This window comes from Panthera pardus, unplaced genomic scaffold (genome assembly GCF_024362965.1).
Source record: "Panthera pardus isolate Hobbes unplaced genomic scaffold, ASM2436296v1 HiC_scaffold_13, whole genome shotgun sequence".
NCBI classification, from domain to species: domain Eukaryota; kingdom Metazoa; phylum Chordata; class Mammalia; order Carnivora; family Felidae; genus Panthera; species Panthera pardus.
This window is the reverse complement of record NW_026526688.1, coordinates 171,272,035-171,289,107: the sequence shown is the minus strand read 5'-3', so window position 1 is coordinate 171,289,107 and position 17,073 is coordinate 171,272,035. Positions and strand designations below refer to the sequence as shown.

Here is a 17,073-nt window from a genome sequence, read left to right as displayed (position 1 = left end):
GGGGTATGTGCCCAGCTTTTCTTGCCAAAGGGAAGAGTGAGTGGACAGTGGGTTGGACTGGCTACACGGAGGTGGGCGTGTTTAATCAGTTTGCCAATGAGGAAGTTCCCCGTCATTGAAAAGGGAAAAAGAAAGACTCAATTCCCTCCACCATCACCCCCCCCCCCCTTGTTTTCTCTGTTGCAGTTGAAGACTAGCCGTTGAAGGTTTTCAACGTAGATTGTGTCTCCCTTAGATGGACGAGGAGAATTGCTGTCAGGGGTCCTGAGAAACCCCATCTGGTTTCCATTCCTTGTGTTGAATGGCATTTGCTTCAGCAACCCACTGAGGGCCCTTTTACTTGGGATTCTGAACTTGTAACCCAGAATCCAGGCTGGGAAGATGCTGAGTTCCATCAAGTGTGTGTTGGTGGGAGATTCTGCTGTGGGGAAAACTTCTCTGCTGGTGCGCTTCACTTCAGAGACCTTCCCGGAGGCCTACAAGCCCACGGTGTATGAGAACACAGGTGTGGACGTCTTCATGGATGGCATCCAGATAAGCCTGGGCCTTTGGGACACGGCGGGCAACGATGCCTTCAGAAGCATCCGTCCCCTGTCCTACCAGCAGGCAGACGTGGTGCTGATGTGCTATTCTGTAGCCAACCATACCTCTTTCCTGAACCTGAAGAACAAGTGGATTGGTGAAATCAGGAGCAACTTGCCCTGCACACCTGTGCTGGTGGTGGCTACTCAGACTGACCAGCGCGAGATGGGGCCCCACAGGGCCTCCTGCGTCAGTGCCATAGAAGGAAAGAAACTGGCCCAGGAAGTGAGAGCAAAGGGCTATCTAGAGTGCTCAGCCCTTAGCAACCGAGGGGTTCAGCAGGTATTTGAGTGTGCCGTCCGAACTGCTGTCAACCAAGCCAGGAGACGCAACAGAAGGAGGTTCTTCTCCATTAACGAGTGCAAGATTTTCTAACTTCCCGGAGACTTCGCCCACACTCATTTACTCACCCCAAAGACTAAAGGGACAGGGAGAGCAGACAAGCTGGCAAGAACTGATGCTCTTTCTAGATACATACTGCACAGCACCTCCTTTCGGATACAGTTGTTGATGAGACTTGGCCACTGGCTGTTTTTATGAAATACACTCTAGAAATGGACTGCTTGCCCAGTCCAAATAGAAGGACCTATAATGAAGACTCTATCTTCGATTAAAAAGCCAAAATAGCCTCCATAATTTTGGACAATGAAGTGAGTTTTTCAAAGAATTCCATATTTAAAGACACATTCTATTTAAATAATAGTAAAATGTATATCTCTTGTATATAATTAGTTTTTACATTTGGAAAGTCTTTCCCTACGTGCTCCCACACACAATTGTAACCCTATGGGGCTCTGCCAAAGGTCTGTAGTGTTTTCACCTGAAGTAGTAATTTTGTTAACACCACTTGCCTGCTTGATTACCAGGTAATCAAATTTTGAAGTGACCATAGCCTTATCCTTGCGATTAATTTTCCATCCACCTGTTACTCTCCGTTGTGTATAAAATACAGTTCAATAACAAGATTCTTCAATGCTGTCTAATTAAAAATTAACATTTGCAGTAGCTGTCACTCGATTTCTCTGTAATTATATAAAAAAGCATTTCTTATTTATGACACTACCTTTCACCCAAAGAACTTCAGTTATGCACTAAGCATTCCTCCCTCATTTTCCAAAATAGGTGGGAGGAAGACCTTCCAGGTAGGGAATCAGACGGCTCACATGGAGCAGAAGTGAGGAAATCACACTTTCGTTTCAGGAACTGGTACCTGCTTCTTCCAACACCACAGTTCCTAGCTGGCTGTAGGTCTTGGGAAGAAGAGCAGGCCCAAATTTCTGTGTGATGGTAATTTTGCAAATTCGTTATTTGAGTGCTAACCTGAGGTGGCATGGCAACATCATGTATTAATTTTAGGACCCAATCCAAGCAATTGGGAAGGTGTTGACCTATATGTGCATGTAGGTAAGGGGAAAAATGGAGGAACTTATAATTTTTACTATTTCACGAATATGAAGCACCCGTGTGAAAAAAAAAATTTGCAGAATCCAAGCATAGGGAACAGACAAACTGCACAGCAGTTGTTACGATAATAAAAAGTTATCAGGGGAAGTACTGAATACAGGAGGATACTTCCCCACCCCGCCCCCACTCCCCATTCTATCTAATGGCTTAAAAGCAATGATCTCATTCAGCTGTTGAAGTTGGGAATAGAGGTCTACGTAACTTGAGAGAGAACTTGTGACTGCAGACACCCAGGTATATCATTTGCTCACCTAACCACGTTTGTTAAAGTACACCATTGTTTTAATACAGCATGGCCACTGCATACAAACGGTAAGAGAGTTGACATAAATGACTATGATTAACTTATATTGGCATACCCAACCTAACCTTCTGGTTTCCTTATGTGCTCAGTCCTCTGCGGCTATGCTCAGTACCAAAATCAGGTTTGTGCTTGTCCCCAGATTCCTTTCTCCTTCTCTTCTCTCATTCACATCCAGGAAAGGCCCAGGACCTGGAGTTTAGTCTCTGGAGACCGGAGTTCCCCGGTCTGCCTTCACCCAGACATCCCCAGTCCCCCAGTCATGTGGCTTATCCTCACCTCTGTGTCTCCCGTGTGCCTGGCTTGAGAGCACCTATATCCAGCTCTCTGCACTGCGTGTCCAGAGGGTTGGAGTGCTTGAAAGCTGACTAGGCAGGGAAGACGAGCACAGCTCACCTCTGATTTCCCTGTTGATTCTGACCCTCTCCTCCAACATACAAACAGTATTTTTTATTTTTTATTTTTTTTTAGAGAGAGAGAGAAGGAGAGAGAGAATCCCAAGCAGGCTCCATGCTCAGTGCAGAGCCTGATGCTGGTTCGGTCTCACAACCTGATCATGACTGAGCTGATCATGACCTAAGCTGAAATCAAGAGTCAGATACTTAACCAACTGAGCCACCCAGGCACCTCCAACATACAAACAGTTTAAAATCACTCATTCAGGTGTTTTTTCAGGGACAGGCTTTAGGGTAAAGGGGTATTTAACATGTTAGCAGGAATGAATTTCTACTCCCTAAGATTGGCTGTCCCCAGGCTTTTCATTTTTTTCTTGTCGAAGGGAGGTGGGAGGGTTGTCTGAAAATGGGAGGGCCCAGGTACCTGATGCAAAGTGAAGGAAGAGGAGGTGATTCCACGGTGGAAGGGGAGGAAGAAGGGAAAGTCAGAGATGGCACTCAAATGGCTTTGCCTTCACCCGGGCACATGCACAGATAATAAGCCCTCTGCCTATTGGCAGGAACCAAGCTCAAAGGCTCCCTCTGGGTATGCTCACACTTGAGAACAGGAATCCATGTATAAGCCCTCCCCAGAGACCTGGCAGAACTTGAGGCCAATTAGTGTCTGTCTTCCCTGCTAGACTGTGAGTTCTTGAAGGCAGAGGGAACTCCTCTGCATCTTAGTATCCCCAGGGCCCAGCACAGGGGAGGAACCGTCGCTAAACAAGGTTGTGTTGAGCTGACTTGGAAAGAGAGACAAGAATTGGGTTGCTATGGTGCAAGGTGGTTATGAGAAGGAAGCAGATCCTTGCTAGCCTAGGGGGTAAGAAATGAAAATAGGTCATTTTGTTGGAGTCCATGCAGTGTATGTTCTATGTGTGTGTACATTTGTTTTGCCTGCCTAGACTTAGGCATATGTTTCTTGCATTTCAAAACTCATGGTACCATTTGGTAGACTATTGTATGTTGATCCTTAGCTATTCTAAGTAGCAACATTAAGTATGCTCTTGTTTATATTAAAGAATTGATTTGAGTGCTTGAGTAATTCATCCCATTCGGTCTTACTTAATACTGACTATCTGAATGGGGCAGCAGAGTCTAGTGTGATGAACTGAGGCTGAGCAATGAGAAAGCCCAAAGCATCCTAATGGTTAAAGTTCACTGAATGCCCGGATGTCCAGGCACCGCGCTAAACACTTGAGTGTGCATTATCTTACCACATGGTGTGTGTAGATGTCGACACTAGTAAGCACACTAGTAAGTACATCTTGCACGAGGAACCAGGCTCAGCCTGCTGATGTGACAAATCTTAGGTCAGACCGCAGGTGAGCGCCAACACCAGGAGTCTTGAGCAGGTCTGTATGACTCCAAAGCTCTGCTCAAAACCACTGTGCTCCACTTCCTCTCAGAGCAGCCCAGTTGTATGTATGGTTTTGCCACATCCGATCTCAGGCAGCCTTGTAGACCCCACCCCCACCAGTCTAGCGGCTTATGTTTTAAAAATTCTTTTTAATAAAATATTCCAATCTGATCTTACTCCTCCCGTTTTATCTTTCTTTCTGCTAATGAGAACGAGATCCCCCAAAGTCACAGAGCACCGTCATTCGCAAAAAGGTCCCTGCTCCAATTCTTGGTTTTTAAGGATAATTTCATTGTTAATTTGGAAAGCCTGGTTCTTTCCTTTTAAGGATTTGGTACCAAGGAAGGGCATCTATCCAGCATGAGATCTGTAGGGTTATGATAGGACATAGGGGACAGGGTATTGGTGAGTATTCATCCTCACTGCCAAGAAGACAACCCTATTGGTTGAGTCACATCAGAACAACTCAAGGGTAGGGCCTTATTTTTGCTCAGGCTGTATCTCTCCTGCTACTACAGTAAAACATCAAGATGTTGAGTAGCTTTTCACCATTAAAGATCAAATGAACGCTAGAATTTACTTGTGATATAAGTTCATTAAAAGTACTTGATTCAACCTAAAGTCCACATTAACTTTTTTGGTTGATTCTAAAATATATCCTAACGTGGAACTTAATACTTAATGGTAGATAAAGAGCCATTTGGAGGGAGTAAGAAGCCAGACTTATTTTGGAGTTAGAAAGTCTGCATCATGTGTCTTTCAGTCTCAGTTTCCTTGTCTTAAAAAAGATATTTATTCCTGGGTTACTTTAAGAACTAACACAGCAGTGATTGTGGAAGTGCTTTATGTTGTAAACTATTGTTCACATGGTGGTGTCATTATGTTTTTGGTGGATTCCTATGCAGATACATAGGCTGAATATTATAGATCAGGTTAGAATATTCTAGAACTTGTCAATAGTGGGTCACATGATGGGATAGCTATGCAGAATTAGGAGCCATTTGTAGCAATGTTAACTAGAGCAAGAAGAGTAAATGACACACGATGATAAAAGCAACAAACTACATTTGAATGCCTACTGGTTCCAGGCCCTGAGCTAGGAACTTTACATGCATCGTCTCATTTAATCCTCATCCAATGCTCATATTAGGTATTATTCTCTTTCTGTTGACAAGAACCTGAGGCTCAGACAGATATATGGAGACATTTCCCTCGTACAGTTACTTTTCAAAATGTCTCAGTTTTACCATGTAATTTTACTGTGTTAAACTCAACCAGTTATGATAAACTGTATTTAATGTCCATTACACTTGTTAATTTAGCTAAGACAGTGAGAATGATCCCTGTTACGCACTGTAGGGGCACACTGATGATTAGGACTCTGCTGCCTTTCTGTGTGAGCTTCCTTTTGTCATTTTTCCTGTGACAAAGTCTCAGGTGGTTTATATCCCACTGTCCTGGTGGCCGCTGCTGGCTGTCTTTACTCCCCCCAGTTCCATTTTCCATTCTTGTTGCCCTCCTCTGAGCCTGAAGGCTAACCCTGTGGACTTTATAACCCAGGACCTCTTCCTGACTGGCTTCCACTTGGATGTGGCCAACGGGAGACTCTGGTTGGAACTCAGAGGATAGGAGGAAAAAGTGGTTGGATGTTTTCTTTCCCCTGCTCCTTTCCAGCTTTGGTGACGCTTATCTGTCAATAGCTGTGAGTCCTTTCATGGCTACAGCTCTGGGCAGCCTCTCCTCCACATTTCCAGCTTTCAGTGGGCTCCAAGACAACATTTCCTCACTTTGCCTCTCAGCCCTAAAGGAAGTAATGGCTTCCTGCTGGTGCTAGTTTGAGGATGCAGCAACATTGTCCATTATGTTCTCTTAACTCAGACCTGCAAGTTATGCCTCATTCAAGTTTCTTCATCTGAATGACCTGGGATAAATTTGGTTTCCTGTGGGATTCTAATATACACTCACTAAATTTTAAGTCATCTGTATGTTCTAACATAGAGTACTGAAACCTCTACTGAAGGGTATGGATTTGGTAGCTGGCTAACTGCCCTGTCGTAAGCCTCAAAGCCCAGGAAATATCACTCTCAACATCTATTTGCTTGAAAGAGAAACAAAAAGTATGTTGACTAATCTGAATAAGCAAAAGAATAGTTTTGAGATAGCAATGTTCAAGGATTGTGTGTCTTCTAATGACATATTTACATTTAAGAAGCTCTGCTATTATCCACAATATATAAAAAACTACTACAAATCAATAAGAAAAACAGCCTAATGTAAAAATGGGCATTTCTCAGAAGAGGAAACATGCATGATATGACCAATAAACAATAGAAAAGGTGTTAAGTTTCATGAGTAGTCAGGGAAATGAAAACAAAATCCACATTGAGATATCATTTTCATACCACTACATTGACAAATAACTGAAAAGTATCAGTATTAAGCCTGGCAGGGATATGAAACTATTGGAAATCTTATATGATGTTTGTGGGGGTGTCAATTGGTATAACATTTGGCAACACTCAGTAGTGATGCATAGCCTGTATCCTTGACCCAGAAATTCCATGCCCTAAAAATACACATGCTTAGATTTCCCAGGAAGCATGTATGAGAATGTTCTTAGCATCACTGTAGGTAATAACAAAAACTAGAAATAACCCAATGTCATCAACAGAAAGTGGCTAAATAAAATTTTGGTATATCACACACAGAATACTATGCAACAATAAAAATGAATGAACTGTAGGCGTATGTATCAATATTGATGAATATAGAAATTCATCAGTTCATCAATATTGATGAATGTTGAAAAAAAGCAAGCAGCAAAATAATATATACAATATGATTCCATTTAGTGGAATTCAAATGCAAGCAAAACTTAACAGTATAATCTTTAAAGTGAAAAAAAATTTAAAGCGTGGGAATGATTAACACAGCATTTAAATAAGTGGTTACCTCTTCTGGGCAGGGTAGGAAATACAGTTGAGCAGCATCATCCAGGAGTGTCACAGGCATTAGTAATGTTCCATTTCTTAAGTTTGAGAAGTTGGTACATGAGTGATCATTAAATTTTTTCTTTTATTTAATCTTCAAAAAATATTCTTATGTGTTTTACACACTGTTTTGTGTGCCTGATATTATTCATAATTTAAAAAGTTTTTTAGGGGTGCCTGGGTGGCTCAGTCAGTTGAATATCCAACTCTAGGTTTTGGCTCAGGTCATGATCTCACGGTTTGTGGGTTCGAGCCCCGTGTTGGGCTCCATGCTGACAGCGTAGAACCTGCTTATGATCTTCTCTCCCCCTCTTTTTCTGCCCCTCCCCTGCTTGTGATCTCTGTCTCTCAAAATAAATAAACTTCAAAAATAATTTTTAAAAAGTTTTTTAAAAGTTCAGATTCTACAAATTGCTTGTACTTGAATTCCAGTTCTGCCACTCACCAGCTTCCCAGCCACCTGCAAGTTAACTAACTTGTCTGGACATCAGTTTCCTCATCTGTAAAATGGAGACAATAGTATCTTAAGGTAGGGAGGATTAAAGGAATAAATATAGGTAAAGGCTGAGAGCACCTGGCTGGCTTAGTCAGAAGAGCATCCGACTCTTTATCTTGGGGTTGTGAGTATGAGCCCCACATGGGGCCTAGAGATTACTTAAATAAACAAAACATTACTAAAAAAAAATATGGGTAAAGGCTGTACAATGTCTGGCACATAGTAAATGCTCAGCGAAGGGCAGCTGCATCATTTAACTGTCACATTATGTACTTTAGAGCTGGGACGACGCTGCTGTTTTGCGGATGAAGACACTAAGATCTTGGGACGGTTAAGTGATTTGCCAAAGCTCCACAAATTGGTGGCAAACCCAGACCACCAGATCACCTCACTCTTCCTACCACCCTTTTGGGTACTCTTTTTCTAAGCTTCATGAGTAGAGAGTTTGTTTTGTTTTGTTTGTTTTTTCACCTGTTTACTTTTTGTAAGTTTGCTTTTCAATCCGGGTTTCCGGTACTTAATAATTTGTAGTATTATTTCTCAACACAAAGCAGGTGCCTTTCGAGTCTTACAGAAGGGATCAACAGAAGCTCAGTTCCCCAAGTGGAAACAGATCTCTCTTCATTTATTTATTCATTCAGCATTTACTAAACTCCTTAGGCTCTCTGTTGGGGGCGATTCACAGGAAGTGGTGGACTCAGTCACTAAAGGAGGTAACGGCCAAGCACACCTCCATCACTGGAGTCACCATGTTTCATAATTACATGTTTATGTTTCCAACCTCCCATTGGACCATGACCTTCTTAGCACCACGACTGCACCACTGTTCCTGCTTTTGTGGAGTTTAGAATCTAGCTGGGTAGGGATAGGTGTGTATGTGTGGATAATTATTATGTAAACAAACCAGATAAATTGGATGGGTGATCGGTGCTATAAATAAAATAAATTAGGAAAAGGGAGAGAGAATATTCAGTAGTCTATGTTTTTAATCGAGAAGAAGCCAGGATGATGTAGGCATACCACATTATTTAACGATAAACGACTCCTCTGAAAAAGGAAGCAGACTTCACTTTTTCTCTGCTGTCCCCAAGAAAGGGACGCACATGCTTTTCACAATAATCAGTGTTCACTACCCAGCTTTCTTCAGAAGTGACTGACTTCACTGGGGATTCCAGACCATCGCCTGTTGGGTTAGGACTGTTCCAAGGGCTGGATTGGCACATAGGCTGGAACGGAAAATGACATGATTTACAGAAGCAGGGTAGTGTTGGGGCTTACACAGGCAAGAAGTTTCCCACAGATCCTGAAAACAAGGAAGGAAATGACTAGACCGCAGGGTGTAGATAGGACTCAAAGTAGAGCCCAGAGCCTTCCTGCGGGGCCCTTTGGAGCGATTCCAAGAATCTGCATGTACACGCAGCATGGGCCTGAGAAGCAGCAAGGTCCCAGCACACCGGAGCCCATCTGCTGATACAGCCGCGCGTGATTGCCCTTTTAGAAAGAACAGAGTCAGGTGCCCCAACCTGCCTGTGGAGCTATTACACTGATGCAAACAGGCAAGGGTACAATTTACAAGTGACTCACCGGAGTTAACCCACGACAGTTGTCAGATGGTAGAGCTGTGGTCTCAGGGAACTGGAGATTCACTGAGGGTTTTGACTGAACGTGTTTTTCAAAAAAGGTTTCGCAGAGTCCCAGTAATCACTGTTCAGATGTACTTCTAGAATACATCCCCTTTCTCTTCTCTTCCTCCTCCTCCCCTTCGTCATTTTCTCTCTGCAGCCGGGTACCCGCCTCCCATCCCTGAGTGCTCCAGCATCTGGAACGGTGCCATGGCCATAGGAGACTGAATTCCATTCCTTGAGTGGGTCAGTCCTCACTGCCATTATCTCACAGATTCATTCACGTAGCTCTTAAAAGGCGTCCAGGCTGCTTTCCCATATCTTAACAGTAATAATCACCAGTATTTACCTAGCACTTTATAGGTTATTAAGTACCTTGTGGACATTGTCTCGCATGACCTCACAACAATGCCGTGGGTTATTGCTGGGCTCATTTTACAGACAAAGAAGCTAAGGTTTGGGAAAGCTAATGCCTCATCTACACACACTTAACTGATGCTTGGCAGAATCGGAATTGTACTTAGATCTCTTGGCACAAACTTCCCATTTTCCACTCTAGCAGGCTTTCATCTGGGGCTCAAGGTGACTCTGTGAAGTAGACTGAGAGAGATGAGGCCCAGGAAGGTGAGGATGTGTCCGGGCCTTACATGTGTGTGTGTGTGTGTGTGTGTGTACATAAAATACATATAATATATACTATATATTAATATATAATATATAATATAATATATGTTATTATATAGTATATATTATACTATTTATGTAATATTTATAATATATTATGTAATATAGTATTACTATTGTTATATTATCAGACTCACACTTTTGGAGTTGAAAGGGATGTCAGGGAGGAGTGAGCCCAACTTCATCACTTTACAGATGAGGAGACTGACTCTCCTAGTTGTCCAAGGATATACAGCTTGTTTCAGGTAAAGTTGGGGCTTGAGTACTTGGTCCTGGGAGCTTGTGCCTCTTCTGTCAGGCCTCCGACCTTCCAGCCTCTACCTTTGAGCTATGGACTCTGTGTCTATTTGTTTCAGGTCGCAATTATGGACATTTAAAGATTTACCCTTTATTTTAAATGTCAGGGGCATTGACAGGTGATTAAAAAAAAAAAAAAGAAAAGGTCAGAGACAGAGAGCCTCCCCACCTCCATGAAACCAGCAACAAAAAAGCAGGAAGACGCAAGACACAACAACCTGCCAGCAGCACTGTCTTGCTTGTTATTAACAAGATCAATAGCCAGAAATACAGGCCCACAATTCAGGGCTGAAGCTTGAAGGATTCAGGGGAAACCTGAAGGTGTTCTCCCAACCCTCTACGCAAATGCTCAGAAGGGCAATCTGCAAGCCAGCCTGCTGGCTGGGGCAGGTTAAAGGAACATAAAGGAAACAAATTCTTTACATCTATTTATCTATCTATCTATTTAGATATAATGGAATATATATAAAGATTATTATAGGGGCATCTGGGTGGCTCAGTCAGTTAAGCATCTCTTGACTTCAGCTCAGGTCATGATGTCATGGTTCCTGAGTCGGAACCCTGCATTGGACTCTGTGCTGACAGCATGGAGCCTACTTGGGATTCTCTCTCCCCTTCTCTCTTTCTCTGCCCCTCCCCTGCTTTCTCTCTATCTCTCTCCAAACAAATAAAAATAAACGTAAAAAAATATTATTATATACATTCTATATGAATATTATATAAATTCCCCCACAAATGTATGCCTACTGTTGAAAAGATTAAAAAACACCAGCAAAGCAAAAAGGCAATAATAAAAATCACTGGGATAATCAGCATTACATCATCTTTTATATTTATCCTTCCAGAATTTTTCTTACACACATATGTGTGTATTTTTACCATACAAGGATTGTATGGTATAATCGGATTTCCAATCTGCTTTTTTTGCACTTACTATATTGCAAACAGCTTTCAGTGTCAGCATACTAATGAATATACATACTCCTACGTTGTGTATAAAGGCAGTGTGGTAACTATCCCAGATTTTTCCGAGGAACCTATTACCACATGCTTGTTCATTGCATCTGTGGTCGTCTTTTGAACTTTGCACTGGAAAGGTAAGAGTGTGTGAGTATGTGTGTGTGTTGGGGGGGGGGGGGTAATGCCGTAGTAACAACCACAGATATATCCAGCCCTATGTGCTTTACATATATTAATTTATTTACTTGTAAATAACCAAGATAAAGTCACTGTTATTATCTCCATTTTACAGATAAGGAAACTTACCCAAGGTCAGACACTGAGTTAAGCTTCAGTCCAGGCATCTGGCTCAAGCCCATCTCCCGACCACCTCACTTTCAACAGTGGTTCCACACTCTAGCTCTTAGGTCACATAACTGGAAAGGCCTATGGGAACATCTGGAACCAAAAAGAAAAGTCTTGGTATGACCAATGTGAATTCCAGAGATTTCTTTCCTAGAGAGTCACCTGTCTAGTTCATCAGTCTTGTTATTAACAGCCATCCATCCAGTTCTTCTCTCTCTGGTCTTTTCTCCTGTATTTTCCTCCCAGTGTCCCTTGATTTTTTATATCTTCTTTGCCCTTCCCACAGGGCTGAGATCCATGTAGAAGCTCTCTGGAGGTGGCTTAACCCCTTCAGAGCAGAAGAGCTATGAAACAAACACACATTTCTATTGTTAGTATTGACACCCATCAGACAGAACCTGTATACATTGTCAGGCTTTCATGGTCACTTTCCTCTATTTTACCAGACTTCTGCCCAGGAAGGGCTGGAGGGGGACTAGAGAGGAAGGAAAAGAGGGAGGTGGGGTGGAGGAAGAAAACCCCCATCCTGCCACAACACAGAGTCTCAGATTTTGCTCTGCTTTGATGCTAATGTCTCTGATTCTCCCTGGTTGGGTCTGAAGTTTGGGGGTAGGGTAAGGAGGAGACAGTGATCGCTGCTGAGTCGCCATGCTATGGCATGGCTCTAAGAAGCTGTAGTTGAGGAGGTAGAATGGACACTTCTATTTCTCTCCCTCCGAAAAATGACTAGTCATCTTAGTTAAGGCTGATGTTAGACCTCATTGGCTGAAGGTTTGTGTAAGGCAGACTCACGGTCTCTTTCTCTGCCAGGGTATTTTTTTCAGAATGAAACTTATCATGTGATAGAGTCATCTGGCTTTTCCAACGGGTCTGTCTGTGATCGTCTGATTAAACTGCTGTAGTAAAAGATCTCTATTACTATTTTTTAAACTTCCAATCTTTGCAGACCAATAATGTTTAAAAGCACATTGAATTCCTAGAAGAAAAGACAAAGAATTAATAGGAAAAAATGAAACATAAAGGGACATATAAAATGTAAGTCCCATTTTTTATTATTAGATTCAATAATTATCCAGTTGCTAAAAAAAACTTCAAATATGTCCTCTTTCTTTTTTTTTTTAAGTTTATTTATCTATTTTGAGAGAGAGAGAGAGAATGTGGGCACAAATGAGGGGGGAGGGGACACAGAGAGAGAGAGAGAGAGAGAGAGAGAGAGAGAGAAAGAGAATCCCAAACAGGCTACATGCTGTCAGCATGTGGCTCAACGTGGGGCTTGATGTGGGGCTCAATCCCACAAACCTTAAGATCATGGACTGAGCCGAAACCAAGAGTCAGAGGCTTAATGGACTGAGCCACCCAGATACCCCATGAATATGTCATCTGGATTTCTGTGCTTATCTGGCCATGGTCTGGTAGTAGTTTGTAGACCTACCCTGCCTGGTCTTTGGATTACACTTTGAGCAGGGTTGATTTAGTTCACTAATTTATTCTCTGTTTGCAAAAGTTCATTCTTTCACTTATTCATTCTCTGAATAAACATTCAGTAAGTGCCAGTTATAAGCCAGGCACACAGGTTGATGCTTTTTTGAGATTACTGTGACGTCATGCTTATGTGTTATTACTACATAATTAGATTGCAGCAGTCATGTACCACATCAATATAATGTGATGTTCACCATAAGAGCATTGAAAGAAAAATTGTCCCAGACCATGTCCAAGACCCTTTCTGTGTGTGATGTAATTCAAAGCCTCCTCCTGGAAAGAAAATCGGTACTCATGATAAAACACTTATGCAATTTTCTGATGGAGTTCTAATGGAATTGACTTGTTCTGAGAAACCAGTCACCCTTGTATACCCTCCCCTTCCATCCCCAGTTGACTGTCAGACAACAGTCTAGTTGACTTTTAACCAGACATTCTTTTCTTTGTGTCTAGTCTAATAATGGTTATCTGGCCATTTTATCAAGTGTAGATCTTTGAAATGGCCCCGACCTTTGGAGAAAGGCTGCAATACAGTTTGACAGATGTCTATATCTAAAGAGGAAGGAGGAGGTCCCATTTTGGTTGGATTGGTAGAGTGTGTGGGAGCTAGTGACCCTTGCAAACTTTACAATATTTCTGAGTCTCAGTTTTCTCATCTATGAAATGGAAAGAATAATTCCTCAGGAGATGGCTGTAAACTAGGTGAGGTATGGAATGGAAAGGAAAAGGCTTGGTACGTAATATGTGCACCATAAATGCTCACCGTTATTATGATGATGACTATGGACCTTGGTCAAGGCTTGAAGTGAAAAGCTTTGTAAGACCAGGTTACTTCTTGGCTCCAAATCAAGCTCCGGGTCTTGGCTTGCTCCCACAGGAATGAGAGGAGGAGGAGCAGAGCCACTATGGGCCTCAGGAAAGGGACCATCTGTGGCAGCAGGAGCCTAGTCCCCTGGGAGGAGGAAAGGGCTGCCTGAAGTGGGTAAGTCATCTGGGCTTGCATGTGGAGTAACATTTGCATTTCCCACACTTTCAAAGCTCCCCTCCCCCAAGATAGAGGGGAGGGAATTAAGCTATGCTGAGCTTGGGGCTGATTCCAGCCAAGAAACTTACCCCAGAGCCTGGGCCACAGCAGGTGTGTGATCTGGAACCCAGCCAAGTCTGTTCACCCCACAGCAGTGGGAGAACACAGAGCTCTTCTGTGGTTTCAATTCTGTGGCTGTTACTCAGGTACCATTTATGGGCTGCCTTTTTTTCACAACTCTTCTCTTAGCTCAAGGCTTTGGCCAAGGGGAGGAGGGAGGCTGCTGTAGTCTGTCTGGGTCGATTTTCTTCTTTCTGTGCTTTCTGTGCTTTCTGTGTGGAAACACACTTGTCAAGTAGTGAGTCATTTTTCTCCTTCTACCTCAATCTACTTTCTTGAGCAAGTGAAGTCCATGTGTAAGAGGCTCTGGGAGACAGGTAAGGGAGGAATGGAGGAGCAGAGTAAGGAGAAGGAGGAGGGGAGAAGGGAGTCTGTGCTCCCAGCTCACATTATATTGTGGAGACAATAACTAACAGTTCTCTGCCATGGCCTCTACAGTAAAGGGAAGAGGAGGAAGCAGAAGAATAGAAAGTGCTGATAGCCTGCAGGACACCCTTGTGAGAATTAGAAACAGCTCTTGCTCTGGGTGCACATGGACCCGTGCCAACCCACAGAGCCCGGCAAGCTCAGCACAGGCTGGTTTCTGTCTCTCCTATCTCCTTTGCCTAGAGCCTTGTTCAGTGAACAGCCTTCACAACTGTGACGAGCAGCCCTGATGGTGGGAAGACCAGTCCCAGTGGTGTGGAAGGTGAGGGGTCACAAGGAACTGAGATAAGTGAAACCAAAACCTGCACTTGGTAATGGTTACAATATCTGGTGGGTGTAAAGGTAGAGTGCATTTCCAGAAAGAAAGCCTTATTTCTAGGCAACCACTCCTACTCATTGAGTATGGCTCTTCACTTTCTCCATTGAGCCATTGGTCAAACACTGCATGACCTTGTTCAGCCCCTCCTCTTCCACCAAGCTTGGACTCTATCCCTGTTTCCCCCTGGATTGCTTCCTTTGGGCTCCCCAGGAGGAAGCTTCCTGGACTTCAGAGTGGAATTTCTACCCCTTGCTTCCTGCTGCTACTGTTCACTGCCTCTTTGAGGAAAGCTCTGGTGCCTTATTCTGCTGAAAGCATTCTTTTTTTCCTCTTACCAAATGACACCTATTTTTAGAAAGAAGGAGAAAACGAGAAGGTAAAAAAACATGAGAGTGGAGAAAATCCTGCTTAGTCACACGCAATTTTTTGCTTTATTTCATTTTTTTCTACGTGGAGAATGTCTAACGCTTTCATCAGATTTGAAAAAGAGTCCATGACCCTAAAATTTCAAGAGCTGCTGTTATAAAATGATTCATGAAATCCAAACTAAAAGGGCAGAGAACGTTCAGGGAGGGTTTATTGAACTTCATTCCACTGTCTGATTTTCAACGAATTATCTAATTTCTTTGGGACCATGGTCATGAGCACTGTTGCTTATTTTCCTGCCTGGCTTGGATGGCCCCGGAATCACATTATTCTAATTGTCAACTAGCAGGCATGCCATTCTCCAGTCCCTCACCCTCCATGATGTCACCAGAGTTGTAATCCTAAAGCCTGTCTTGCGTCATCTCTCACCAGACTCCAAGCAGCAAATTGGGGTTAACCTTCTCCATTGTCTGGCCCAACCAAACTCTCTGATCTCATCTTGCTCTGTTCTTTAATTAGCCCTCAAGCCAGCCATGCTGGTCAACTTCCTGCCCCACCACATTGGCATCATCACCATCTGCCTCCAGATCATCACTCATAATCTAGATCCTTTTCACCCTTTCCCCCCAGTTTTCCAGAACCTTTCCAACATGGAAGGTTAGCTCTCTGAAGTGGAGTGCTTTGCCTCTGTGTTCCTGTCACAGTACCCCATTAGCTCCATCATAAACTCCATGATTGTGTGCCGGGACTCCTCCCTGCCCTGTCTGTCTCCCCCACTGGTTCATGAGTTTCTTCAGGACAGGACCTGTGTCCGGCCAATGTTCCCAATGTTGCCTGGAATCTGATGTGTGCTAGATAAATGTTTGATGGATAACTGGAGCCTTTTCTGACAACTGTTGCACAGACCCAGCCAAGGGGCCGTATTTCCCCGAACTTCTATTATGTGTATTATTTCCACCAGTGACAGTGATCACAATTACCAGGGAAGTTCTTACAAAATACAGATTCCTAGAGCTCTTTCCCAACTTAGCTGAATCAGAATCTAGGAGGCTGGAGCCTAGAATCTGTATTTTCACAAATTTCCTCAAGTGATTCTGATAATCTAGTTTGCTTCATATCTGCAGTTCTCAAATTTTCTGGCCTTGGGACCATTTTACACTCTTAAAAATCATTGAAAACCCAAAAGAGTTTTTGTTGATGTGAGTGGTAGCTATTAATATTAACCAAATTAAAATTATAATGGATAAATGACAAAACATTTATTAATTCATTCAAAGTAAAAATAACATATACATTAAATGTTAACTTTGTAAACGACACATTCTTAAATGAAAACTCACTATATTTTCCTAAAAAAAATTGTAATGAGGAGAGTACCATTGTTTTACCGTTTTGAAAATGGCTCTAATGTCTAACTTGACTAGATTTCGTATCAGCTTCTGCATTCAATTTGCAGCTGGTGCAATTTGCAATGTGTAACTTTGGATGCACTATATGCATATGGTCTGAAACCATATCGGTGAACTCTGTACACTTGTAAAGAATGTGTGAAATAGGCAAGTAAGGCTTTAGTAGTATTATGAAAACAGTTTTTTTTAATATATGAAATTTATTGTCAAATTGGTTTCCATACAACACCCAGTGCTCATCCCAAAAGGTGCCCTCCTCAATACCCATCACCCACCCTCCCCTCCCTCCCACCCCCCATCAACCCTCAGTTTGTTCTCAGTTTTTAACAGTCTCTTATGCTTTGGCTATGAAAACAGTTTTGACCTCCTGGTCCCCTGAAAGTGCCTTGGAA

The 17,073-nt window shown here is 42.7% G+C and overlaps 1 protein-coding gene across 3 annotated transcripts in view; it reads left to right on the top strand.

The window, feature by feature from the left end:
* The window catches only part of RHOH (ras homolog family member H), a 44,888-nt gene extending 43,301 nt beyond the window's left edge, over positions 1 to 1,587 (top strand). For all 3 annotated transcript variants that reach the window (XM_019413681.2, XM_019413686.2, XM_019413710.2), the window contains exon 3: positions 187 to 1,587. In XM_019413681.2, coding sequence (XP_019269226.1) covers positions 382 to 957 — 576 coding nt within the window. In that variant the 5' untranslated portion in view covers positions 187 to 381 and the 3' untranslated portion in view covers positions 958 to 1,587. The remainder of the gene's footprint in view (positions 1 to 186) is intronic.
* Positions 1,588 to 17,073: the final 15,486 nt, after the last annotated feature.